This window comes from Eptesicus fuscus, chromosome 8, assembly GCF_027574615.1.
Source record: "Eptesicus fuscus isolate TK198812 chromosome 8, DD_ASM_mEF_20220401, whole genome shotgun sequence".
In the NCBI taxonomy this organism is placed as follows: domain Eukaryota; kingdom Metazoa; phylum Chordata; class Mammalia; order Chiroptera; family Vespertilionidae; genus Eptesicus; species Eptesicus fuscus.
The window spans coordinates 72,386,984-72,414,627 of record NC_072480.1 but is presented as its reverse complement, the minus strand read 5'-3'; the positions used below and the strand labels follow the sequence as shown (position 1 = coordinate 72,414,627).

Below are 27,644 nucleotides of genomic sequence, written 5' to 3'. Positions count from 1 at the left end.
TGTGAAACTTCTGTAGACACTATCAAGGGGCTAAAACATTCATATGCACAAAGTTCTTATTGAATGATGTTACTATTGTTCTCAGTGTTATCTTAGGAATATCACTTCATATCTATGTCTATAATATTGGGATGTTTTTATTAATAATTACCATATATTTTATTTTAATGAGATATCATCTATTGTCAATGCTTATTTTTTTGCTGTAAAAATGCTTAATTTCCATTGTTTCTGATAAAAGATTAATCTTTAAAAATTTCAATCTTTATTGCTCTAAAAACATTAGCATTATCCTAATAAATACTTCCCATTTAAAAATAAGATATATAATATATTTGCATTAAAAGTAGTCATCTTTTTTCAATATGATATTAGTATTAAAAAAAAAAAGCCCTGGTAACTCCTAAAGTGCCTTACCATGTAAATCTGTTCCCAGTTTTTAAATAGCTTTATTGATGAGATGTGAACAATATACTGTTTCTTTTATGTGGTTTGCTGTCTCCATCACTCTCCCATCAGACTTGTTTTGTTTTTTTTCTGCTGATCTGAGAATGTCACTGTGCTCCTTTAAAATACTGTTGTTTCTACTTTTACCATGGAAAGCTCTTTCTGTACTTATTATGTAATCTCTTCCAAATAGAACCAGCCCCCCAAACCCCAATATTTCCACATACAAGCTATGAATATTCTTTCATTCATTCCTGCTTATAATTTTTTAAAAATTTTCATTCACTGATTTTTCGAGACAGCTAGCCAGACAGAGAGACAAACATCCATTTGTTGTTCCAGCTATCCGTGCATTCACTGCTTGCTTCCTGTATGTCCTCTGACCAAGGATCGAATCCACAATCCTGTCACCTTGTTGTATTGGGAAAATGCTCCAACCAACTGAGCCAGCAGGTCAGGGCTCATTCCTGGTTCATATAATTTTCACATAGCTCTCAGCTACACTGCATCTTTTATCTTTCCTGAGTTTCCTTGTCTCACATTTATTCATCCATTCAACCTATCATGTGTCTGTCTTATCCATCTATTCATTCACCATTCATCCATCATCCATACATAAATCAAACATTTGCCATGGACATTCCTGATGCCAGGCCCTGGGCCAGGCTCTGGGACCACAAGGACAAACAGAATACCTCCTACGCTCTTAAGAAGTTCAGTAAAGCAACCATTTAACTAAAATTCATCTTCTCCAAGCTGAATTCACATAGTTCCCCCATTTGCTTCTTTCATTCATTAAGTTTCTAAGGATAACAATTATTTTGTATGTGTAAAATTTATAATTAATATTTTCATATTTTGTATTTTCATGGTAACTTTGAAAAATTATGAAATAAAAATATTCTAATTTTCAGCCAGGCTCTGAATATACTTTTAAATATCCTCAAAGGATACATTTATACTAAAATACAAGTTCTCTTCTATATAAATAGACTATTCTTGAAGTTTAACTTCAACATAGAAAAGATAATTATAGCCATGCACATCTAATAGAGTACTGTATCTTCTATTTGAAGAAGGTGGTTTGGCTCGAATTACATATAATTACAGGTTAAGAAAAATTAATTACTCTCACCCAGAATAGTATGACCCATACAGCAAGCAGTGATGAATAAAAACTACTATTTTAAGCTTACTAGTGAATTGCTCACTATATGATCCTATATATTATTTCATTATGAAAATCAGATCGATATGGTCAAGAGCGCTTTAAAAAAATCTTTTCCCTCACATAACACATTGTAAAAAGTAATCCCAAGCCATACCCAAACAAGACTTATTAGCTTCAAAATCAAGAGGCAAGTGTATTGGATAAGTTAACGTATTCACTTAAGGAGCTCCTTTAGTTTTTCTTAACAAAATGGCCTCCATAATTACCTGCCCCATGGAATGTGTATGTGATAAATGATTAATAGCAACATAAGCATAATCACAGCCCACTGTACTCACTGGGGCATGTGTAGGCACCTAGGTCGGGAGCCCTTCCACCACCAGCAACTGCCAAGTCACTGCCATCCATGTATTTTGATGTTTGCTTTACTTCTAAAAACATGAATATTCACAGCATTTGATCCTAGGCATCTGATCTTACGTTGTTCATCCTTAAGAGTATTTTCAGATATTAAAATATACTTGCATAACTTCCCTAATTTTCCACATACCCATTCTGTGGTATGTTCCTGTTTGCTTTGAGACTCATCTACATCTATTTTTGTGAATTATCTTCTGCTTTCAACTCCTAAAAGGCCAGGTCTCTTCCATTATTTAGAGCTCCACATATTGCGGGCAGCAAATTCACACTTGTTAATAAGAGCTTGAGTATATTCCTGACATGTATCAATATTTTAGTTTTAAAGAAGATTCCACTCTTCAAGTCAACACAATTTAATAGGCCTACTTATTGAAGGCCCCTGGGAAGATATCTCTTGACCTTTCTTTGACTCACCTACCCTGTTTGTCCTGTTGACCATCACTCTATCTTGACTGGGCCACTATATTAGCTTAACTGGTTTTCCAGCTCTATTCCTGCTCTCCAACAATACAATTTTTTCATGTTTAAAACATAAGTCAGATCATGTTACCACCCTCTTTAAAGCTTATTAATGTCTTCACATTGAACTTGAAATAGAATCTTGTAGTTTGACTACATAAGCTCTGGCCCTTGCTTGCCTCTAAACATCCATTCTCAACACGGTAATTCTGCCCCCAGAAGGTGAAACTGCTTCCTGATGGGGAAAAATATCTTTACCTATTATAAGGTTTGTGGCATACAATAGGTGCCTAATAAAGGCTTGTTGGAGGACTAAATAAACCTGGAATTGGGGAAAATGAGATAGATATATAAGAAATAAAATAGGATTAGGTATAGTCAAAACCATTTTTTTTAGTAGTTAAGAGACTCATATTGATGAGGAGGATTGATTATTGAGGGGACACAAATCTTTGTAATAGCTAAGTTTCCCCCCAACCAGTATTAAATTCCTTAGTAATTCTCTCAATTTTTCTCCATAGTGGGGCAATAATGAATAAAATACAGATGGAGACCACTGCTATACAGCACGGTATCTCTTCTTATTACCCAGTTCTCAGTGCTCCAGCCATTCTGCTCCCTTCAGTTCTCTCAGGCTGCCTTCATCTCAGGGTCTTGGCACACTCTGGTCCTGCCCCCAGACTCACTTTCTGCCCTGTCCTGTGGCTGAATCCTTCTTATCCTTCAGATATCAGCCTACCTACGTTCCTCTTGGAGATGCCATTTCAGCCATACATAAGGTTTGGCAACTTTAATTTGCTGTCAGTGTCCTTATTGGTTCCCTTACAGCATGGATCCTAACCTGTAATTATTTATTAGTTTACTATTCATGGTCCCACCCCCACCCCACTAGACTGTAAGCCCTGTGGAAAAGGGATAAGCCCTGTGGAAAAGGGATACACCATTCCTTCTTAATATTGCCTGTGGAACTCCAGGGACATAAATGGTACTCAATAAATGCTGCTGTCTCAAGCAACCATTCAACCTGGAGTTAGAGAAAATCAGATTGATTTGTAAGAGATGAAAGTTGGATTAAGAACAGGCATAGCCAATTTTTACTTAGAGATTGTTAAGTGCCTCTGTGTAATGAAGCTGAGAGGAAAAATATAAAATTAGTTCGAAGTAGAAACTATGACACATGGCAACAAGGCTTGATTGTGGATACCTATATTTCCAAAGAGAAAATGTGATAATAAGTAGGCGGTTTGTTCGTTCATTCATTCAATATTGGTTGAGTGCCTACTCTGTGCCAGACCCTGAAAGGGATGTACTAGTCTCACACACACACACACACACACACACACACACACACACACACACACACACACATGATGTAACAATATATAAGAAAAAAGAGACATAATATTTGTCCACAAAAAGTTCAGAGTGAAAATGGAGACACTAACCAAGAATCAAACAACTATAATATTACTTTAAAAAACTGAGTCAATACACAAAAAACATTAGGAGTAGTTATCTCTAGATAGATCAGTTCAATTATGAATGGTCTGTATTTTCTTCTTTAATTTTCCCTATTTTCCAAGTTGCTTATCAAGAATGAATGCTGCTTTTATAATGAAGTGTGTTCATATGTGTGTGTGTGAGTAATTGTTTAGTACAAGAGAATAAATAAATAAATATATGTGCATTTATATAGTGACTCCCAGTTACAATGCACATGGTACCAAGAGATACTTTTAGATCCCTAGTCTATTATTTGCAACATTAATAATTCCAGAGAAAGAGAAGGAATATGAGAAAGAATCATTTTATAGGCTATTTTCTAGCTTGTACTTATAGTTGATTTATGAAGTGCTCTTTGAGTAATAAAACAAAGGTTATAAACTATTAATTTATTGTACTAATAAGAGTCAAGGGCTCTAATACAATTGTCTTATCTTAGAATATGTAAAATAAAAGTGGAGAGTGCTTAAAACTTTAACAGTTTCTTGCTCTTACTTTTATTAGCTTTTCTCTACTGTACTATTTTAGATTAATGAAATAATAAATCTTTCATCCAACTGATTTTATTTAATGGTATGGGAAAATGTTAATCTTGCAATTCTCAGTACTATAAGAATGAATCCTTCAAAGACCATATATTTTTACAGAGACACAATGAAATTTAGGCTTTTCCTTGAAAATTACATTAGAAGATGATGATAAATTAATTATTGTAATTTTTGTTAGTGAATAAATACAAATAGAAAAAATAGATTTCACAAAAATTTGGGGTTTTCCTTTTGTGAGCACCCTTTGTTATTTCTTTCAGTCTCAGCGCTCTCTCTCTCTCTCTCTCTCTCTCTCTCTCTCTCTCTCTCTCTCTCCCCCTCTGTCTCTCTCTCTCTCTGACTCAGACACACAAACATATACACATAGAAACATGAACATGAGGCCCAACTGGCATGGCTCAGTGGTTGAGCATTGACCTATGAACCAGGAGGCCACGGTTTGATTCCTGGTCAGGGCGCATGTCCAGGTTGTAGGCTCGATCCCAGTAGAGGGCATGCAAGAGGCAGCCAATTAATCATTCTGTCTTATCATTGATGCTTCTATCTCTTCCTCTCCCTTCCTCTCTGAAATCAATAAAAATATATTTGGGGGAAAAAAAGAAGCATGCACATGAAAATATATTACATGGATAGTTGAGGTGAAGTTGAAGTTTTAATTTAATTTAATTTCTTACTTCCTGTGTGTATAATCTTGAACGAGTTACTGAAAGTCTTCCTTTATCTGACTCCTCACCGTTAAAATGCTAGAGGACATGTAAAATCTCTCTAAGGTTATAACCTAAATTTCTCCTTCCATAATTTCTTGTAGCATCTAGTTCAAAGGTACCACACAGAACACTCTTCTTTGTCTACAAGGTTTCCCCCCACTCCAGGGTTTTAGAATCTGGGTTAAAAGACAGTGAAACGGATGTCTGCGAGGGCTCTCCTAAACGGGGGCCAGCCTGCTCCCCAATCCTGACTTCCCCTGAGCTCTGTGAGTGACTGTGCTCGGAAGCGGCACCCCTGGCATCGCGTGAACTGCCTCTGACAGATTTGTTTCTCCATTCGTCATGCCTCCAGATGGCTCTAAAATGAATATAGCATTCAAATAACAACACAGAAGAAATCATCCTATAACCAGTTGATTCATATAAAACGTGTGAAAATCCGATTATACCATTTATTTTTCCACTTAGAATTAGTTTCAAAAGTTTTCACTTTACATAAATGACATAACATGGCAAAACAAGCATGTTCCACATGGCCCTGCGTGCCTGCCAGTCACTTTTCTAGAGCTTGAAGAAATCAGGGCGGGGAGTGTTTAATCAAATGTACATAGATCTGGAGGCATTATTTTCAAAGTTACCTTAAAGTAGGACTAAACTAAAAATGTATACATTGCGATAAATAAAATACCTGAATAACTTAAAAAAATAGTAGGAGGTTAATAACTAATGGTTTAATTTAACTCGTTTTCAAACTATGACTTAATTCAAACTATTTCAATTTGCACCCCACAAATGAAGAAATCCACAGGTTCTTTGTTACATAGAGAAAAATATATCTGGTGAGACATAAAACAATACTGGAAGTTAGTCCTGTAGAGTCTACTCAAATCATTACAAGAATCTTCCATTCCTTTTTGAACAACTGAAATTCTGCCTTGGGATAAGGATAAAGCTCTGACTTGTCCACCATATTTTAAAAATATGTCATTTCATCATAAATGTGAAAAAGAAACCACCACCAAAGAGGACTCTTTCCAGCCACCCCACACTCTGATTTTCCTTCAACTTTTCTTCAAAAGAAAACAACCTTATGTTAAAGCAGTGATGTCAAGTATATTAAGGGAATAGTGACATCACTGATTTTGCCAAAAGGTTATCAGTTCAAATCATATAAAAGAAGGCTGAGGATTCCTTTAAGAAGTAAGAGCTAGGCGAAACTGGTTTGGCTCAGTGGATAGAGCGTCAGTCTGTGGACTGAAAGGTCCCAGGTTCGATTCCGGTCAAGGGCATGTACCTTGGTTGCAGGCACATCCCCGGTGGGAGGTGTGCAGGAGGCAGCTGGTCGATGTTTCTCTCTCATCGATGTTTCTAACTCTCTATCCCTCTCCCTTCCTCTCTGTAAAAAAATCAATCAAATATATTTAAAAATAAATAAATAAAAGTTTAAAAAAAAAAGAAGTAAGAGCTAGTGGTGCAAAATATATAAATGGTTAATTATTACTAGTATTTGAAAGCAAAAGTGTTTTAAAGCAAAACACAATCAGTGCGATCTATAGATTTTTTTCAGAAATGCTTAAAAGAATTAATTTGACCCTATACAATATCCTTCTTAAATTTTTATTTATGTAGCAGTTACAAAATTTTAAAATTCGTTTTGGTTGCAGAAGTAATGCATGAATACATGTATTTACTAAACACGAATATAAGCCCAACTTCCATTTAACTATCATCTCAACATGATTCCTTAGATACTGCCTTTGTTCGGTTTTTGTTATGAATTATTCTGGGTTTTAAAAAGTCCTATATGTCTCTGTAGCCATATGAAATCTATTATATGATTTAGTAGGCTTTTGTTGCCAAAGACTCATTTACTGGTCCAGAATACATGCACACATATCTACTGAGCACCTTTCTCTGTGCCCTGTGATGGAGATATAGCAGTAAATCGACATACTAAAAATCCTATCTGGTGGAGCTTACATACTAGAGAGACAATCAACAATTTTGCAAGAGAGACAATCAACAATTTTGTAGAGCACGTGCCTACAGGATAAGAATAAAGCAGAGAAGAAGGAGCTAAAAGGAGGTGGAGAGACGTGATGATTTAAAAGATGGTAGTGAAAGATGGCTCAGTGGATAGAGCGCTGTCCTGTAGACTGAAGGGTCCCGGGGATCGATTATTTCTCTCTCTCTCTCTCTCTCTCTCTCTCTCTCTCTCTCTCTCTCTCTCTCTCTCTCTCCCTCCCTCCCCCTTCCTCTCTGCCTATCTGAAATCAATAAATATATATTTTAAAAAAGGTGGTAGTGAGCAAAGCCTGGCATATTGCAAACTGGGTGGATTTACCAAAATGGTTTAATAAGACCGTTCTTAAACTATCTGTGCTCAAGTAGTGATTTAGAACCAAAATTACCCTGACTCGCCTGTCAACCAGCACCACCCATGAATCCTCTCTCAACCCTAGAATTTCCTGGGGGTGGCAGGGTAGCATCGGTAGCATCTAGGTCTCAGCTCTCGGGAATAGACTTGATAGTAAACACGGTATAAAGTCAATCACTTCTTCCCTCAGTTCCAGTTCTTCTCCATCTTCTTTTCCTCTTCTTTCTTTCTTTCTTTCTTTCTTTCTTTCTTTCTTTCTTTCTTTCTTTCTTTCTTCTTTCTTTCTTTCTTTCTTTTTCTTTCTTTCTTTCTCTCTCTCTCTCTCTCTCTCTCTCTCTCTCCCTCCCTCCCTCCCTCTTTCTTTCTTTCTTTCTTTCTTTCTTTCTTTCTTTCTTTCTTTCTTTCTTTCTTTCTCTCTCTCTCTCTCTCTCTCTCTCTCTCTCTCTCTCTCTCTCTCTCTCTCTCCCCCTCCCTCCCTCCCTCCTTTCTTTCTTCTTTCTTTCTTTCTTTCTTTCTTTCTTTCTTTCTTTCTTTCTTTCTTTCTTTCTTTCTTTCTTTCTTTTTCTTCCTTCCTTCCTTCCTCCCTCCCTCCCTCCCTCCCTCCCTCCCTCCCTCCCTCCCTCCCTCCCTCCCTCTCTCTTTCTTTCTTTCTTTCTTTCTTTCTTTCTTTCTTTCTTTCTTTCTTTCTTTCTTTCTTTCTTTCTTTCTTTCTTTCCCTTTTCTCCTTTTCTTTCCAAGATGCAGTTAGGAACTAAAGTCCAAAAGTGCCATGCTAGAGAAGGGTCATTTGGCTGACAGTTTGGGTAAAAAAGATTCTGATCAGAATTGGCCAGTAATGGGAAGCAGCCAACTTTTTTTCCCTTCATCTACTGGATAAATTATAAACATTAAACACACACACACACACACACACACACACACACACACACACACACACACACAACTACAAGAAGCGATCTGCTCCAGCTGATAAAGGAATATGTAAGTGCCTTTGATCAAAGCTTCAGCTGGGATGCCTGGGCTATGTCTTTCAAGTTCTGTAACCTGAATAAAAGGACGTTGGACGGCTACATTAAAAGATATAGATCGAGTTAAATGCAGTGGAAAGAACAGAGCATGGCAAGACCTGGATACCGGTGTCAGCAAAGGGGCCTTTCCGCTGAAACTAAATATTAACTGCACCTAATATTTTGATCAGTACACTGATTTCCAAGACTCTATTTCCTCATATTTAAAAATGAGGTCATTACTGTTCACCCTACCTACTTTCTTTTTTCTTCATAGAGATGCTCTTCGGCTTAAGTCAAATAAAGCAAAAAACCCTGAATAGTTGGTTTTTGGAGAAAACACACACACATTCTGTAGACAAGAGAAGTCATTTTTTATAAAATATTAAAAAACTCCACTACCTCCCTCGCATATTGACTCCCAAGCCACAACTATGTAAAGAATAAATAGCACACACGGAGAGGTAAACAAACCCAACAACACTGAAGGGAAGGATGGAGACATGTCCTCATCTGAAGCAAGGGCATGCTGGGGTTCTGTTACCATGTACAACAGTGTGAGAACTATGGACTTAGAATCCTATATTGATGACTCAGAGGCTTTACTGAACAAGGTCTGATTAATGTCAAGGAGAAATGGAGAAATCTCATAAGATCTTCAAGACCCAATAGAGCAACAATACAAGAATCATACTTTTAGTAAAGATAATTTAATTTCTAGCTAATACTCTATACAGGTTCACACAGCAAAAGGTCACTCTGATCTCCTCTATCTTCTGGCATTGTTTTTAAAATTACGGAAAAGAATAATTTAAGTTATGCTAACCATTCAGAGCCAAAGGATTAACACTGCCTGTTTCACAGAAACACACACTGTAACTCTCAGCAATTTGGGAATCATGCTACAGATACAGTAACCATCCATTAGGATCTCACTGTTGGTCCTGTTTATCCTTGTCCATTAACCACTCAGAAGAGAGTCATAGTAAGAAATGCAACTATTGATACATTTCAGACAAATGTTTTGGTTTTCAAACTGAGGAATCTGACTTACCAGGTCAAAAATGAATGATTTTTTTAAAAATCCTTTTGCTCTCTGACTAGCAGAAAAGTGACATATGAGTAAGCTTTATTTCTGTGAAGTCAATGACTTGTCCTCTATGATAAAGCTCCCGAAAGGTTACATTTTGCAGAAGCTGAAGAAAGCCGTCTCATCAACTATTTAATATGGAACACAGAAGCAAACATGCTCAATGAATGAGTAAATTTCTTTTTTTATGTTTGTTCTGTATTTTTAGGCTCCCTTGAGAAGGTAAGGAGTGAGGGGAAATGGAATAGTGCAATGAAATGTGAGCTTTTTCCAATTTTTTGTTTTGATGAACTTTTCCTAAGTCCAGGTATGTGTTTCAATTTATTATTGCCCTCAGCAGCAATTGTAAGTATCCTAGCACATGAAGAAATGGCTGCCAGTTTGTCCCCCAGTCTTCTTGCACACTCTGACCCCATACACTACACAGGTGTATCAGAGAACTGATGGCTAGTCAGGTATTGTGGTCACTGCTAGTCACTTTCTTAGTGGAAGAATTATTTCAGACTCCCTCACCTTTTTCCTACAACTCAACCTTCTTTCTCAACATTATTACTTTTTAATTATTCTTATCCATGAGTATTATTTAAAGGAAAAAAAAAACCACAAGAATATCTTAGAGTTACTTATTCATAAACCACTACTATCTAAAACTTACTTAAAATTTCCAGCGATGATTCAGTTGAAAAGACTTAAGTTAACCTACAAGCTTGATATGCAGTTCTATCTGTGGCCCCCACATCTTATGACTCTGTTGTGACTAGCTCACATCATTCTGTGTTAGTAATGCCTCCTTCCTTTTTTATGCAATCTTTAGGCACGATGTGCATCCATGATTACTACAGACGGTGTAAGCCTCCTCCTTCAGACTGTTATTTAAAGTTCAACTTCATCATTAGTAGAAAAAAAGAGAACAAAGATGGTAAAGAAAAAGATTGGGTGGCACAGATAATTAAATCGTTACTCATCAGTGCTAAAATTCCATGTTCTTAGTTCTTCATCATAGAAGAATGGGTGTGTTGATGTCAAGCCAGTAGTCTCTACCTGTTGGCCTAGACTGAACCACTCTCAGACACACTCAGCAATTCTGAACCCTCTGTTCATGTCATTTCTGAAGTGAAGATCTTGTTTGGGGCCTCAGTGATTATCATGTATTTTCACTGATGAAAGCTCTCTCTATCATTTTTTAAATGAGATTTATATCTGCTTTCCACTAATGGTTATGTTTTGCCAAAACTATTAGCCACCATGCCCTTTGCTGCCTAAGCACTTAGAGTTGTTTTATAGCTAGAAATGCCCAATAATTCCTGGTGCCTTGGCCTTGATTCTGTTTCCCATTATTGCTCCAATATTACCTTCTTGTCTTGACTCCTAAGTTTCAAACAACCTCTTCCTTATCCTAGTAAGGTAGCATATTGACCTTGTTTAAGGTATTAAACAAAACCCACACTGTGCCTCGTAGTTTCTGGGGAGTATTTCTGTGTTTTTCTGTTTCATGCTAATTCCTCCCTCTGCAAGTCCAGCTATTCCTCCCGTGGGCCCCTGGCCTCTGCCAACGAAAAGGATCACAGGACATAATTAAATGTTTCCAATTATGAAGATTTTGCCATGAAATGAGGTTGAAGGGACAGTGGCATTTTCAGTGTGTGGTAGGTGAGAAACAGAGCAAAGGAGCCTAAACAAGACTCGAGCTGGGGAAGTCTGGGTCTGAAGAACACTTGTGAGATACCAGCCAGGAGCCAACGAAATCACTGCTCTGTCCTCACAGTTTGCTTTTTCTGGCTTCTGCTACCTTTCAGATGCTTCAAAAAAGCTTTCCTGACGATATTTAAATCGGCAATGTGGACAAACCGAGCGGGGCGACAGGGACGTCTTGTCAGTCCCGCACAGGAGCCTGTGGCTTCCCTCGTGTGTGTGCTGCACGCTGCTGAAACCAGGAAATCAGAAAGACCGATGCGTTTCCAGGGAATACACGCGGTGTCTCGCCTTGCCAAACACATCAAAGCGATTTGTTTTTGCCAGAGAGACTCCGGTGGCTCCCCGCAATGACTCAGCTCACTTATTTAAAATCCTAAACTGGTATGTTAGGAGCTTGTAGGTCACTAACCTGCCAGCCTTGTAATTTACACTGCTGGAGAACAAGTCGACATTTCTCCTCAGCAGACAGCTTCTTCTTCTCGCCGGGGAGTGTCTCCACCAAGGGCTTATACCTGGGAAAAGCAGCAGGGACATGAAAGTGGTGACTGGATTCATCAAGCCAGTGATTATGAGCAACAGAACTGTCTTTGTTACCCTGTTTCTTAACCTCCCCCTCCCGGGTTTTACTTTATTCCATGTGTCCCCATATACTCCATTCATTGTGCCTTTAAGGCAACGGTGAAATAACACATCTTTTACATGGAAAATGATGTTTTAAATGAATCAAATATATTGTTCAATCCTTTAATATATGTTTAACACGGAGTGATACAAACCATGTAACAAAGAAAAAGAAGAGAATCTGTTAGTTTTTGCTTAAATAGAATGATCTTAAAAAATAAAGCTTTTAAGAAACACCAGCATACTTTATTCACATTTGAGAGTGCATCTTGACATAGTTAGAATCTATAATAAAGGAATATCAAAGCACCCAGAATTATTACTGAGAAGCAGAGCAGCTTTCTTCCCACATATTACATATTGGAGTATTTGAAATCTTCCAGCAAGACATTGTATTATGTCCTGGAAGTTTCTTTACAATATTATCTTTCATTCCCTAGCTGAAATGCATGTCAATATAATAGTTTTCTATGGATTTATAAAAAAAAGATATTACTTTCAAAATTACATCATCGATATAAAAATTTTTGCACTTAAGGTATGGAACCCGACATATAAGTAAAACTGCATTAGAAGGAGGAGGAGGAGGAAGAGAGGAGGAGGAAGAGGAGGAGGAGGAAGAGGAGGTGGAGAAGGAGGAGCAGGAGGACCAGTAAGAAGGGGAAGATGAAAGAAAAGGAGGGGGAGAGTAGGAGGGAGAGGAGGAGAAAGAGGAGGAAGGGGAAGAGGAGGAAGAGGGAGAGGGAAGAAGGAAGAAGTGGAGGAGGAGGATGGACAGAAGAAACAAGGAAAGATCTGTATAATTGCATCAACTTCTACTTTGTGTTTCTGGTTCTCATAAACACCCAGGGACTGTGTGTGGGACTGCTAAAGGAACTCAGTGCTAAAAGGTAAATCACCTCCTTTTCTGTTATTTTGTTTAGAATATCTTAGCATTTCATCTGAAGCTTGCTGCAGCAAATTTGGATTATTCTAAAATGAGTGTTTTAGTTTCCTCAAGGCAACTAAGGAAGGAAGTACATTGCCTACACATCTCTACTTACCCCCTTTCCCCGAGCCAGCACTGAGACCAGTGGCCATGTACCACTGACAGCCACAGCGGATTTACTTGCATTTCTTTATTTCTGCAAGTGCTGTAGAGAAATGAGGTCCCAGCATGCGAGCCAGCGCTGTTATAACTAGGGGTCTGGCCTATAACACAGGCTGCGAAAATATACCTATTTGACTTTTTCAGTAGCAGATGTTTATTTCCTTTCTTACATCCTGAGCATCGTCACCGAAAACTCAGTACAGATGCTCCTCCACTTACGATGAGGTTATGTTCCAATAAACCGATTGTAAATTAAAAATATCTGAAGTTGAAATTCATTTAATACAAGTAACCTAGGGAACATGATGGCTTACCCTAGCCTGCCTTAAACGTGCTCAGAAAGCTTACATTAGCCTACAGTTGGGCAAAATCATCTCACACAATGAATACATTGTAAAGCGTTGATGGTTTGTCCTCGCAATCACGTGGCTGACTGGGAGCTGAGGCTCACTGCCACATTCCTGCATCAGGAGAGAGTCTAGGGCATACTGATAGCCTGGGAAAAGATCAAAACTCAACATCTGAAGTTTGATTTCTATTGAATGGAAATATGTGTGGCTCCATCATAAAATCAATACATTTTAGGTCAAAGCATCATAAGTCAGTGACTGTCTCTCTATTATTTTTCCTGGATTGAGAATTGTCATAGTCTTCCTAATCTTGACTCAGATAAAATGAATACATCAACATTAGCAATACCCTTCCTTTTCGTGTATAGATTTTTGCTCATGTGTCAAATTCGGGGTACCGAAGGGAGTAAAAATAGCAAGTAACAGAGACTGAACATGAAATTACAGTGCCAGAGGCAAGGATATAAAAATCCTGCTCATCCTTTTGATCACACTGAGTGGACTGAGATGATCTATGGATGACAGAAGCATTCCGTGGATTTTTTTTTTTTAAATAATAGGCAAGAATGTGATTTCCTACCCAGCAGGCGCTGAAGTTGGTAGCTATATATTTTTACTGGCCATATTATGATTGCTGCAGAAGAGAATAGTATGTGTGCGTGTGTGTGTGTGTGTGTGTGTGTGTGTGTGTGTGTGTAGGGTTGGGATGTGAGAGTAAAGTGTGCAGAGGGCAGTGGGATGTCTGACTTTGGCAAACATGGATTTTATTTCACAATGTTTGGTTCAAGGATGACAAACAATATAATTGTACCATGTGTTAGAATAGGAAAGAAACTGGGTTGGGGAATCTAAACACAGCTTCCACTTCCAACTCTGTAGCAAATTTGCTATGAGGCCCTTGTCAAACCACTTAGCAAGTACTTCTCCCCTTTCTTACTGCATGTGTGTTTCTCGGGATACAACACAGATACCTGACTATACCATTTAATTCCTATCGGTCTCCAATGTGTGTGGGCTTCACTAGGGCAGGGGGTCATCTTTGTACCTTCCATGGGGTCTGCTCCATTGCTTTTGTATGAAGCAGGTACACATAAATGATGCTAGGAAATTGGGCTGGGAATTTGGGGGATGAGAAGTAACATTTCTTGGGCACTGAAGGAGTACAAGGGGCTTTTCATGTTACTCCACATGCTCCTCATCACTATAGGAGGTCTGCATGATAATCTTCTTCTGATAGTGAGGAAGCTGATGATCACTTACATTAAGTCAGTTGCTCTAGTTCACACAGATAGGTATGGGTTGAATTGTTCCCCCCACCACTACCCCAAGACAGGGGAATGTGACCTAATTTAAAATTTGATTTTTTGCAGATGTAATCAAGGTAAGATGAGGTCATTAAGGGGTGGGCCCTTATCTAATATGACTATCCTATCTAGTAAAGAGATAATATGCAAATTGATGGTCATTCCAACACACAAGATGGACACCCCCATGTGATCAAAGATGGTTGCCCCCATGTGGACACAAGATGGCCGCCACAAGATGGCCATCAGGGGAGGGCAGTTGTGGGCGATCAGGCCAGCAGGGGAGGGCAGTTGGGAGGGACCAGGCCAGAAAGGGAGGGCAGTTGGGGGTGACCAGGCCTGCAGGAGAGGGCAGTTAGGGGCAATGAGACTGGCAGGGGAAAGGTTAGGCATCGATCAGGTTGGCAGGGGAGTGGTTAGGGGTGATCAGGCTGGCAGGCAGAAACAGTTAGGGCAATCAGGCAGGCAGGCAGGCAGGCAAGCGGTTGGGAGCCAGCAGTCCTGGATTGTGAGAGGGATGTCTGACTGCCCATTTAGGCCCGATCCGGATCAGGCTTAAATGGGCAGTCGGACATCCCTCGAGGGGTCCCAGATTGGAGAGGGTGCAGGCTGGGCTGAGGGACACATACTTCGTTCATGAATTTCATGCACCAGGACTCTAGTGTACTTATAAGAAGAGGAAAATGACAAGTGATGACAGAGGCAGAGGTTGGATATGAGCTGCAAGGCAAGAACACCAAGGATTTTAGGCCACCACCAGAAGCTAAAAGAGGAAAGGGGGGATTCTACACAGAGCCTCAGAGGGGCATGTGGCCTGCTGACACATTTGTTTTGGACTTCCAGCCTTTAGAACTATGAGAGAATACATTTCTATTCTTTTAAGTTACCTAGTTTGTGGCACTTTGTTAAGGCAGCCTGAGGACATTTATACAGATGGTAAAAATAGCTGATCTTGGATTTGAACCCAGGGCAATCTAATGCCAGAGGCAATCTCTCCATCACCATTGCTACAGTCTAGGCAGAAACGAACAAGCCCCCAGTGCTAGATGGTTCTAGTATAGAAAAGGAGCATGAAAAACAACAAATATAAAACTCAATAGTAATCATCAGGACATGGGACATGCAGAAACAATTTGTTGCTCTTTGACCTTTGGGTGATTGGACCTCTTCAATAAGAGTCAACCAGAACTTATAATGAAATACAGACCCATTCAAGCTCAGGAAAATCATTGCATCTCTACCATTTAGCCAGAGCTACATAATGAAATGAAATCAGTCAAATTATCTTTTTATTCTCCTATAATTGTTTCATTCTGGAACTTTGTTAATTATCACCAAGAATTGAATTGACACAATTCAAGTATCTGAATACAATATTAACAAGTCAGAAAAAAATTCTTATCCTTGGTGCCTTTTTTTCTCATTTTATATTGTTCTTTTGACACCTAAAATGGTATAATTCTGACATTTCAACTGAAAAGACAAAAACGTCATCTTAGACAGGGTAAGGCACTCTATTTTACTGTAATTAAAATCACCTCGTCTTTTGGAATGTGAGTGTCATCTGTAGGTGGTGTCCCTGGTCTAATGCTGTGCTAAACATAACCTCACAGAAATTCCATCTGAGGCCAAATGGTAATAATGAGCCTGGAGCACTATATGGTTCTGAGCACAGGTGTGGTCACAGGTAGAACTTCTCAGCTCTCACTCCCCATGCACTCCAAGCCTCTTTTGTTCAAGATAAAAACACCACAATCCACTGAAGAACTCTGTGTTCAGGCTGACATCTGCCCTGTGTCCAAGATAAATCAACCGACGGTAAGAAATAAATGCTACCTCTTCCAGCAAACCCATTCTTGTTTCTTCCTCTCTTGGGATGAGGGAAATGATTGGGATCTAGTTCTATGTCCAGAATCGGGGTCCTGTGGCTCATTGGGGCTCATTTAATCAATCAAATAATATCGACTGAGCACAAAATATGTACTGGGAATGCATCTGGTAACAGAACAGATGACAATCCTTACATTCCCTGGTAGAGATAGAGCAGATAGAAATGTAAAGAGAAAGAGTGTCAGACACAGTGAGAGGGAAAAAGAAGACTAAAGCAGGAAAAGTTTCATTGAGAGCAAATATCTGAGGGATGAGAAGCAAGCGGTGGTGCTCTCTGGGAAATAGCCAGGTCCAGAAGTCCTGAGTGGGGTAGTGCCTACCTGTTTGGGGAAGGAGGAATATCAAGGAGGTGGCGGGAACAGAGCAGGTAAGAAGGGGGAGGAGAAGGATTCACAAAGGTAACCACATGGGGAAAGATTCGGATCATGCCCCTGATTCTAAGGACTTTGGCTTTGACTCTGAGCTGGGATTTGAGCAGACAAATCATATCACTTGACATTAAAAGAATCACTGAAGCTGCTTGGCTGAGAGCGGGCGGCAGTGGAGCAAGTGGAAAGCCAGGGAGACCATGTGGAGGCTTTCCCGCAGCCTAGGATGGGAGTAATGGAAGTAGTGGAAACTGGTTGGATTTGAACTCTATCCATATTTGGAGGCAGACCCAATAGGATTTCCTGATGGAAAGAGTATCAGGAGTATGATGACATTAAAATAATAACAGGCATCACATTGGATACCTTATGAAATTATAAGAAAGAACCACATCATAGGACATACTTATTTTGAGGTCGCTAAGAGGGATAGATTGCAGTTGAAGCAGAGAAAAGCTAACAACAATGGAGAACTATAAAGCAGAACCTAAGGAAATGAATTAATATTTCTCATTTCAGAAGTCATCTTTCTTTATTAGTTTTAAGAAGACATCCTATCCATCGCAGGCCTAGAGACAAAAAAAAAAAAAAAGTTTATGCAGTAACCATAGAAGTCAGGTAAAATCTGGTAGTGACTCAACTCACTACTTTAAAAATCTACAATAGTAGAAGTATGTCCTTAGAAAAATACCAAGCATTTATATCAAGCTAATACTTCAAAAACAAAACTGGGATGCAGTTTCTTAGAAAGAGTTTCTGTTTCCTAAGTATTAACTTCATCTCTTCATTCACAAAGAAAATTCTACTGTGAAGATTTAAGTCCTGGAACCTCTTACATTTTAATTCCATTCAAGAATATTTATTGAGCACCTATTATTATAAGCAAGAATCTCTGCCATTGCCCTAACCAGTTCGGCTCAATGGATAGAGTGTCGGCCTGTGGACTGAAAAGTCCTAGGTTTGATTCCAGTCAAGGGCATGTACCTTGGTTGCGGGCACATCCCCAGTAAGGAGTGTGAGGCAGCTGATCAATGTTTCTCTCTCATCGATGTTTCTAACTCTCTATCCCTCTCCCTTCCTCTCTGTAAAAAATCAAGAAAATATATTTTTTAAAAAAGAATCTCTGCCATGAAATGTGGAGGTTACCAAGATGTATTATAATTTCACTGTGTATACTCAAATATACAGCATGACATTTTTATCAAAATTATATCTCAGAAAAGATGTGGTTTTCTTACGTCAAGACCTTTTTTTATTATGGACATATTTTAGTTCCTTCAAATAATGTTTGGGGAGGACCACTAACCTCCTCCTCCCTCAGGATGGACTGGATAATCCACAGAAAGAGGACAGGACATATCGCAGGAGCTCTATATTGGAGGGCTGATAGGGAAAATCAGCCCATCAGGGCAGAGCAAGGAGGAATGGGACTGGACAGGAAAGCAGGATTGGGACCGGTAGCGAAAGGAAAGCAGAGTTTGGAATGCAGTCATCAGTGCTAAGTGTTGCAGAGAGCTTAAAGTGTGTCCATGCTGAGAAGGGGCTGCTGGATTTGGACTGGGGAATCCATATAATGCCAGAGACACCGAAGAAAGCAGGTTCCTACAGCATAAAGACATTAACAGATGGTGGAGATGCACACGTGGTGGACAGCTCTGGTGGGTCACCACACAAATAAAAGTAAAGGTCAACAGCTTAAGGGTGAAGTAGAGAAGTAGAATTAATTTGTGTGTGTGTGTGTGTGTGTGTGTGTGTGTGTGTGTGTGTGTGTTGATATGTTGTTTTTCAGGGGCTAGGAAGAACTGACAATGCTTATAGGCAACATTTGTAGAAACTTACAAGTTCTACCTTTGCTTCATGATTATTTTTGTATATTTTCATTTTACTCCGGATTATTTTTCATTAATTTTAGCTCTTATGGGATAAGGATGCAGTTTCTTCTATAACCATTGCATTGACTATTTCACACAGGGCTCTGTGGGGTTTCTCTACCTGACATGCACATCACAGATGTAACAATCTGACTATGTTGAAATAGAGACGCATTTCCCTGGCTCTGCGAACTTGCCTGCGTTGTCCATTTCACTCCTCCTATCCCTACTCTCATAGTAAAGACAGTGCAGGTGCGCACGGGTGATTTCCTAGCTATTTGGGGCTAATTTGCAGCATTCAGAATGCTGAGTGGTGGATTGAGCATGGCAGCTGCCTAGCAACGTACTGACATCCATCATGAAAATAGAGGTATGAAGAGAAAGGAGCACAAGTGGGCTTGAGAGAGAAATAAGACCTATTTCAACATGCAAGGGAGGCAGCATAAGAAGAAGAAATGATACACAAAGAGAGAGGACTTGCAGAAGTGCTTGTCAAGGAAAGAGGAGCACGTTTTCCTTCTTTTAAAGAAAAGAATGTGAAAACACATAAAGTTGTCAAAAATTATCTAATTTACACAAAAATCTGTGTTCTCAGAGTGTGCACAGTCTTTCTCTTCTTCCCACGACTCTTAGGGTTTTAAAACCCCCTATATGATTTCAGGTTTTGTCCAGGCTTGGGTCCCTGGACTGCCTGTCTGGTAGTGGGGGTGAGCTCACTATTATAAAATCCAGCACGGTTCAGCATACCATATGAAGCCTTTATCCTGTGCACCTGCCCATCCTTCCACCCCATCTTCTACCACTTTCCCAGTGGTCCTTTGCACCAAGTGAATCAAACCATTTCAGAACTTGCCACATTTCTTTGCATCTGTTGTGCCCTCTGCCTGCAGCTCATCAGCCTGATTCACTTCCCAGTGTGGCCATCTAGCTCCATTCTTTAGCACCCATGACCTCTTGATTTCTATTTACAGGAAGGACAGACAGGGGACAGTAGCTGTGTTTTGCAATAGCTTTTGCACCTTCTGAATTGTTCAGGCCTGAAATGTGCTCTAGAGTTTATTCTTATATCTGTTGGGACCAACATTAAGCTTATCAGTGCTCATTAAGATCTATATATAACTCTTCTAAGGGAAAAAGAAGTCTTTACATTATGACTATGACAATCTTGGACCTATTGCTTATGGCACTGATTAAGACTGATTTCATGCCCCACTTGTGTGGTTCAGTTGGTTGATCGTTGACCTAAGAACCAAGAGGCCACAGTTCGATTTCTGGTCAGGGCACATGCCCGGGATTCAGGCTCGATCCCAAGTAAGGGCATGCAAAAGGCAGCTGATCAATGATTCTCACCATTGATGCTTTTCTTTCTCCCTTTCCTTTCCTCTCTGAAATCAATAAAAATATATTTAGAAAAACTAAACAAAAACGTATTTTAAAAAGAAAAGATAGATTCCCCCTCTCTTTCTATATTATTGTGAATAGGCTGCTGTTATCTTTAGAAACATGGATATGCCATTCAAAGACAGTGGCACTTCTCATTCCCATGTTCTTCCTGGCTCAAGAGCCCCCAGTAATGGAATCCTTGGGAAGAGTAGGGAGAGCACTGCAGAGAAGCTTTCCCACTGACATTACCCTGCAGCCCATGCTGGTTCTGTTGGGGGCTGGGCAACTGACAAGTTAGGACAGCCCTATCCTTTATCTGAAAACCTCCCAGGACAACCTCTCAGCTCTCACTCTGTGTGGGTTCTACTAGTAACTAGCCAAGATGTGTGCATGAAGGTGGTGGGTGCGAATAACCACAACCCAAGTTCTTCCACTTACATCAAAGCCACTTCCTTGAAAACATCTCCTTTCAAAGCCTATGGCAGCGCATAAACCCAGAGATGCAGCCTTAAGCCTATGGTATTCATTCATTCATTCATTCATTCATATACTTCATGTAATTAAGCCAGGGGGTTCTCCTCCCAGGCAATATGGGAGTTAAATAATGAAAAAGAATGCCACATTTTACCTCAGCTCCTGGGATTAGCCAGTACCACTCTCCAGACAAGACCAACAACAACAAAAAATATATTCAGAGCATCTGCTAAGAATTTACATAACAATGCTCTCAAGTTCTCTTACTTAAAGCATGTTCCACCATTTCATTTTAATTGTGCAATGTAACAATGTTCTATTTATTCAATAAATGGATGAAAGTGAGCACTACATTAGTAACGTCCCAGTGTGAAATACGTGCTAGGCTTCATTTCCTGAGCAGCCTTTGCAGCATGAAATGTTAATTTCAGTCAGGTTTGTTCTTGTTTTTAATACAGCCCTAGGATGTTTTTCTACACAGGAACCCCATCCGTGCATGCAAAACACTCCAGAGCCATCTACCATCGGGGACATTTAAAACTGTGCCCTCTTGGGGAACCAAATATGTGATGGAGCTGAAATAATGGTTGCAAACGAAGGAACCAACCCTGGTGCTTTCTGATCTCTTTATACACGCCCAGGAGGATGCTGAGTACAATCGGTGCTTTTGTCCTGCACATTTTGTAGAATTTACTGGTAGAGCCATAGCCGGTATTTATCAGGTACAAGAACAGCTTGTTTAGTTACACTGAAAAGAACAGATGTTCATTTGTTGTTGAAATCTAAATAAGAGATCTCCAGAAATTATATGGTTTAAGAAAAATTATCCTATTCCTAAAGCTATTTGCTCCTTAACCAAAGATTCACCAGGGTCAGTCTGACCTCCTGTCTTTCTGAATATGGGCAGGAAACCAAGGCAGGGCAATCTGTTTGTTAGAGATATTTGTTATTCAAGTGTTTTCTCTTCCTCCTAAACAGAGAAGGCAACTCTTCTCTTTGGAAATGGCTAAAAAGTTTTATGACGATTGGTGGCTAATGCAGTCATTTTATTAATACAACCAGTTTATGCCTATTTCAGATATTGAAATGAGTTACTTAGTACCATATGAATCTGTTGTTCAGAATATCACCGTCATTACAGTTGGTTATCCAATCATGAAGAAGAATGAGGTATGATCTCCAAAGAAACAATCTGGCACTGAAACTAGGTCAGACTATTTCAACAGAAATGAACGTTTCTTTTGTTTTTTGGTGTTTGTTGTTGTTGTTGTTGTTGTTGGTTTGTTTTTTTTAAAATATATTTTATTGATTTTTACAGAGAGGAAGGGAGAGGGATAGAGAGATAGAAACATCGATGAGAGAGAAACATCCATCAGCTGCCTCCTGCACACCCCCACTGGGGATGTGCCCACAACCAAGGTATATGCCCTTGACCGGAATCAAACCCGGGACCCCTCAGTCCACAGACCGACGCTCTATCCACTGAGCCAAACCAGTTAGGGCTGAACATTTCTTTTACACAATTACTTTTGAAGGTGTGTGACAATGGTTGAATCAAGACTTAGGGTTTGCTATCTGAACCTAATTATGATTATTCATTTTGGAAATTATTCACTCTTTAAAAACCACTTTATTGAGGTATGGTTGACAAACAGAAAGCTATACCTGTTTAATGTATTCCACTGGATGACTTTGGACATAAATACACATCTGTAAATGCATCACCACAATCAATGCCATAAACATAGCTATCACCTCAAAAAGTTTCCTCTCCTGCTCTTTAGTTTATTTAGCACAATTTTAAGATTACAATATGGTATATTAACTCTAGGCACTGTGTTGTAGGCTAGATCTCTAGGACTTAGCATTAACTAGAACACTAGAGGATATGATAATATGAAAAATGCTCTGTCTATTAACATACCACACACCTTCAACACAGCACACACTTAAATGTTCTGGTTCCTATCATTTCTCTCTATATAAAAGCCAAATAACTGGAACACTGGAATGAACAAAATGACTGGAACGACTGGTTGCTTTGAGGCACATTGCAGCCCCAATCAGCTCCCCCTAACCCCAATCGGGGGCGGGGCCAGCCAACCAACCTCTCATGTCTCTTCCCTCTCCACCCCCTGCCAGCCCAGCCCCAATCAAGCCCAAACAGGGTGGGCCAGCTGGACCCCACCCGTGCATGAATTCGAGCACCAGGCCTCTAGTTTTTTTTATAATTATCCATTAAGATTAACACATGTATAACACTTTGTTTGATATAGGAAATAGTGGACACCCAAATTGTCTTATATTTGGGTGACCTCTGTATAGAATGCTGGACATTTTCCAAAGGACCCTTAGGAATCACTAACTCTATGGTCATGGATTGCTTTTGACTAAGCTATTTGCAGCTCTATAGGGATAAAACTTAAGCTGTAGAAAACTGGTAACAATGCAAATGATTCCTGTCCACAGCAACACAAATTACCTTTGTCTGGGCAGCATAAAATAAATTTTGTCAGTAGAGAATACAAATCTCTGTAAATCAAATTTTCATTTGAACTGTTTTACTACCCATTTCCTCTTTACATACTAGAAAAGAGCCGAATAAAATCTTTGTTATATAGTCAACACATATTTGTATGATCATTATGCTTTGATCTTTTTTTTAAAAAATTATACTTAATCACAATATAGTATGATAACTGAGAATGAGCAAGGATGGGTTAGCATTCTAATAACAACCAAATCCAAGTTGCTTCTTTATTCCAATATACTCTCCAAACTCTGCAATCCAGTTTCTACTTTTGTGCACACCATCGTAACATCATATGTCACGATAGTTAATGATTTATATGTCAAACCCAACAACTTTATTGCAGGGATTTTTCCTCCTTTTCTGTTTCACATAATTTGATCTTCTCCATAGCACATGAAACCACTGAGCATTCCTCCTTGAATTAGCCATTGCCCTGGCTTCCCTCCTATTCTTTATGTTACCCTGTCACCTGTCTCATGATGTCTTTATAAACATAATTTCCTCCATCCTTCTACTGAATATGTGTGCTTTTTCAGCCTTTACTTCTTGGCTCTCTTGGAATGTTTCCTTTGAGCAACCTTAAACACACTTAAAGCTATAACTATCATTTATAAGTTAATGATTTAAAAATTTTTTGTATGTAAAACACAATAATCACTTTCCTGAACTTCATGCCAATTTGCTGAATTGCCTCCTGGAGAGCACAATTTGGATCTCCCAAGCACACCTCAAGGTCAACACATTCTATTCCCCACCTCACACACACTCTCCCATTTTGTCCTACTCCCTGGGATCTACCATATACCAACTTCCTACCTGGAAACTGTGGAGTCTGTCAAAAATTGGTTCATCAACATGTTTTGTTCATTTTACATCATAACGTCTTTAAAGTTTATGTCCTTTTCTTCATCTCAATCCAGTTATCTCCATGAAGCCTCAACCACATCAATTAGTGTAATCAATAGTCTTCTAAATACACCTGTGTAGTCAATTTTTCACACTGTTTTGCTCAAAACGGACTCATCATCTCCAGTACACATTTCTAGCTTTTCATGGTCTAGCAGATTTTTCATGCTACTTTGTCTTTTCTCAGTTCAACACCTCCCACCCATTAAGATCACACACTCCTGCCATGTTGAAATTTACTGAACTCACCACTCTCCCTCATAGTTGTGCTTCGGTGGACAACCATTCTTTGACTTCCTTCTGGCTAACTCTAAATGTCTTCAAGCCTCAGTTCAATGTCATCTACTCCAGGAAACCTTACGAGCTCCTTCCCTGGAAACCTACACTGTTCTAGACATTGCCTGCATCCACTTCTCATCACTCCATGTTATCATTTTCTGCTTCTCTTATCATTTTCTGTTGCTGAGGCAGACAATATTCTATACATTCCATATTTATAACCCTAAAGTACCCTGAAGTATCTGGAGTATTGAAAAGAAAACATTCAACAGCTCTTGTTGGGTGAATAGATAAAGAAAGGAAGGGAAGAAAGGAGAAATGAGAGGACGTGGGAAAAAAACACACAAAAATTTAAGGATTATTTAAATATTATTTTATATAATAATATAATTCAGTCTAATATTTACATATAAGTATATTTATTTATAAAGCAAAAGCAATGGAATAATATTATTTAGTATTGTTTTAATGATAACTCAGCAATATGGTTTTGCTGGTGATATCTATCACTTTATACAACATATAAAAACTAATGATCATATCATCACATAGCATAGTAGCTGTCAAATAAAAGCATACAATTTCATAGCCATTAATTTCTTATTTTTATTTCTAAGTTATATTTTTGTCTCACTGGCACTATCTCTGACGCCAAAGTCATTGTTGGTTTTCTCACAGATCCTTTCCATAGCAGGGAAGAGGTGTTGGCTGTGCTAGAAGCATCAGTCCCAAGTGAAGGGAGCATAGGTGGTCACCAGGAGGAACTGGCAGTGCTGTCCTTTCTTCCCCAGGGCACTCTGCCCTGCCAATTGTTACCTAATAGCACTTCTCATTCATTTGGGTTGTTTAAAAATGGTTAAAGTACCCATTTTTCTTCAGCTGTGTCTTTTACCCTTTCAGATTGGATGATATTAAAAGAAGGCTGTGGTCGATTTATTTAAAACCATTTTAAACCATCTAAAAACAGGCCAGCTGAGTGGATCAGCTTCAGTGAAAGTAACAAAATGAATAAACTTTAAACCTACATGTATATGTAATGCATAATATATGTGTTGCTATAGAAAGATGTATCCTGCATAGGACCACAGATCTGTGTTATGAAGGGAGAAAGAGATGCAGCCTATGACTTCCCAACAGTTTCATCCCCAGGCATTCTGCCTCTTTTACAGACGGTTGCAAATATTTGGTCTAATGATGGTGCCCTTAAAATCCCTCTCCTACTGTCAGAATTGCCACCCACTAAATGTGATATCTGTACAACACTCTGGAGGTTTACAAGGAACCTTATATAACATCTATGCGGGGAGTGTCTTGCTCACACTATTCTTGAAAATGTTTCTGGCCAGCATTAAGTGGTGACTTTCCATATAGTATTCTTTGGAGGCCATGGCATTCATGACCCTTGATTTTTTTCTCTTCTTGTTTGTCTTCTTCTCATCATATCTTTCAAAGGTTCTTGACCATCCTTCATGCTTCCTTCTACAAAATTTTCCTTTTACCCACCACCCTCAGTGGATCATTCCCTAACTCAGAAATATGGTAGACACTTTGTATCCTCATTTCTGGTTCCCTCTACTATAAAAACTCTTTTTTTTTTTTTTGCCAGTTTCCACAGGATTTATATTTTCTTGGCTTTTCTGACACTATACTCAGTGGTTTTCATCTACAACTCTGGTTTTAAATGCTAGCCACCATCTAGCAACATTTCAATATATATCTTCTGCCAGACTTTTCTCACACTCAGTAGCTTATCAGCCTTCTTACCTCAGCATATCATAGATACATGAATCCACCACATCCAAAACTGAACTCATTCTCTTCTCTTTGACACCTGCTTCTCCTCCACTAGGATTTCTCAGTTAAGGGCACGTAACACTGACCTAAGACACCATGCTGAAACCCAAGCTAGATTTCTAAAAGTCATCTCTAATTTTCACTGAAGTGCTTGTTTATAAATACTAAATGATGCAATTTTCATATCCAAATTATATATTTTTTAACATCTGTTCTTTCACTCCATTCAATTTTCCAGTTTTCACTTTAACTGCTACAAGTAGTGCTTCACCAGGGGTGATTTTGTCCACTTAGGGGGTATTTGGCAATGTCTGGGGACATTTTTGGTTATCAAGATGAGGGAGGTGGAGTGCTCCTGGAATCTTGTGGGTAGAATCGGGGTATGCTGCTACAATGCACTGGTCAGCCAAGCATGACAAAGAATTATCTGGCCCCAAATGTGAAGTGTCGAGGTTGAGAAACTCTGTGCTAGATCCATCTCAGGGGTCAGCAAGCTTTTTTTTTTTTTTTCTTTTTAATTATAAAGAGCCAGATAGTGTTTTAGGCTTCGTGGGCCATATGGTCTAGGTCACAACTACTCCACTTATCCTTTATAACACAAAATGGGGCATAGACAATATGCAAACAAATGGGTGTGCTGTGTGTCAATGAAACGTTATCCTATATAATAAAAGGCTAATATGCAAATAGACTGACCAACGGAATTATGGGTCTCTATGACGCGCACTGACCACCAGGGGGCAGGTGCTCAACACAGGAGCTGTTCCCTGGTGGTCAGTGCGCTCCCACAGTGGGAGCACTGCTCAGCCAGAAGCTGGGCTCTTGGCTGGCGAGCCCAGCAGCAGTGGCAGGAGCCCCTCCCACCTCCATGGTAGGGATAAGGATATCCAACTGACAGCGTAGGCCCAGCCGAAGCCGTCAGTTGGACATCCCTTGAAGACTCCTGGACCTCGAGAGGGTGCAGGACAGGCTGAGGGACTCCCCCGAGTGCACAAATTTTGTGTACCAGGCCTCTAGTTTAATATACTAAGCCTGCTGCTGATTGGACTGGGCCCAGGGGTCATAGTTTGCTGATTGCTGATCTAGCATAAAGGAAAATAAGGCCATATTATTACACTGTTTTATATGTTTAATGCCTATTAGCTACAGGATACATTCCAAGTTTTGTACCCCAAAATACACAGGTCTTGCCTTGCTCTCTGCTCCATTCTCCTTGCTTGTTCTTATGTTACTGCAGTGAGAATGTCTTTCCCTGCACACTGTTTCATGCTTCTCACCACCTTCCCTTTATGTATATTACCTGTAACTAACCTCACCCTTACTCCCATTTTAAGACTGGGATATCTTCCATCACCTC

At 39.3% G+C, this 27,644-nt stretch overlaps 1 protein-coding gene across 1 annotated transcript in view; it reads right to left on the bottom strand.

Annotated features, from left to right (window-relative positions):
• The window catches only part of MYO16 (myosin XVI), a 421,185-nt gene that overhangs the window by 103,394 nt on the left and 290,147 nt on the right, over nt 1-27,644 (bottom strand). Inside the window, exon 27 of the mRNA XM_008143943.3 lies at nt 11,834-11,936. Coding sequence (XP_008142165.3) covers nt 11,834-11,936 — 103 coding nt within the window. The remainder of the gene's footprint in view (nt 1-11,833; nt 11,937-27,644) is intronic.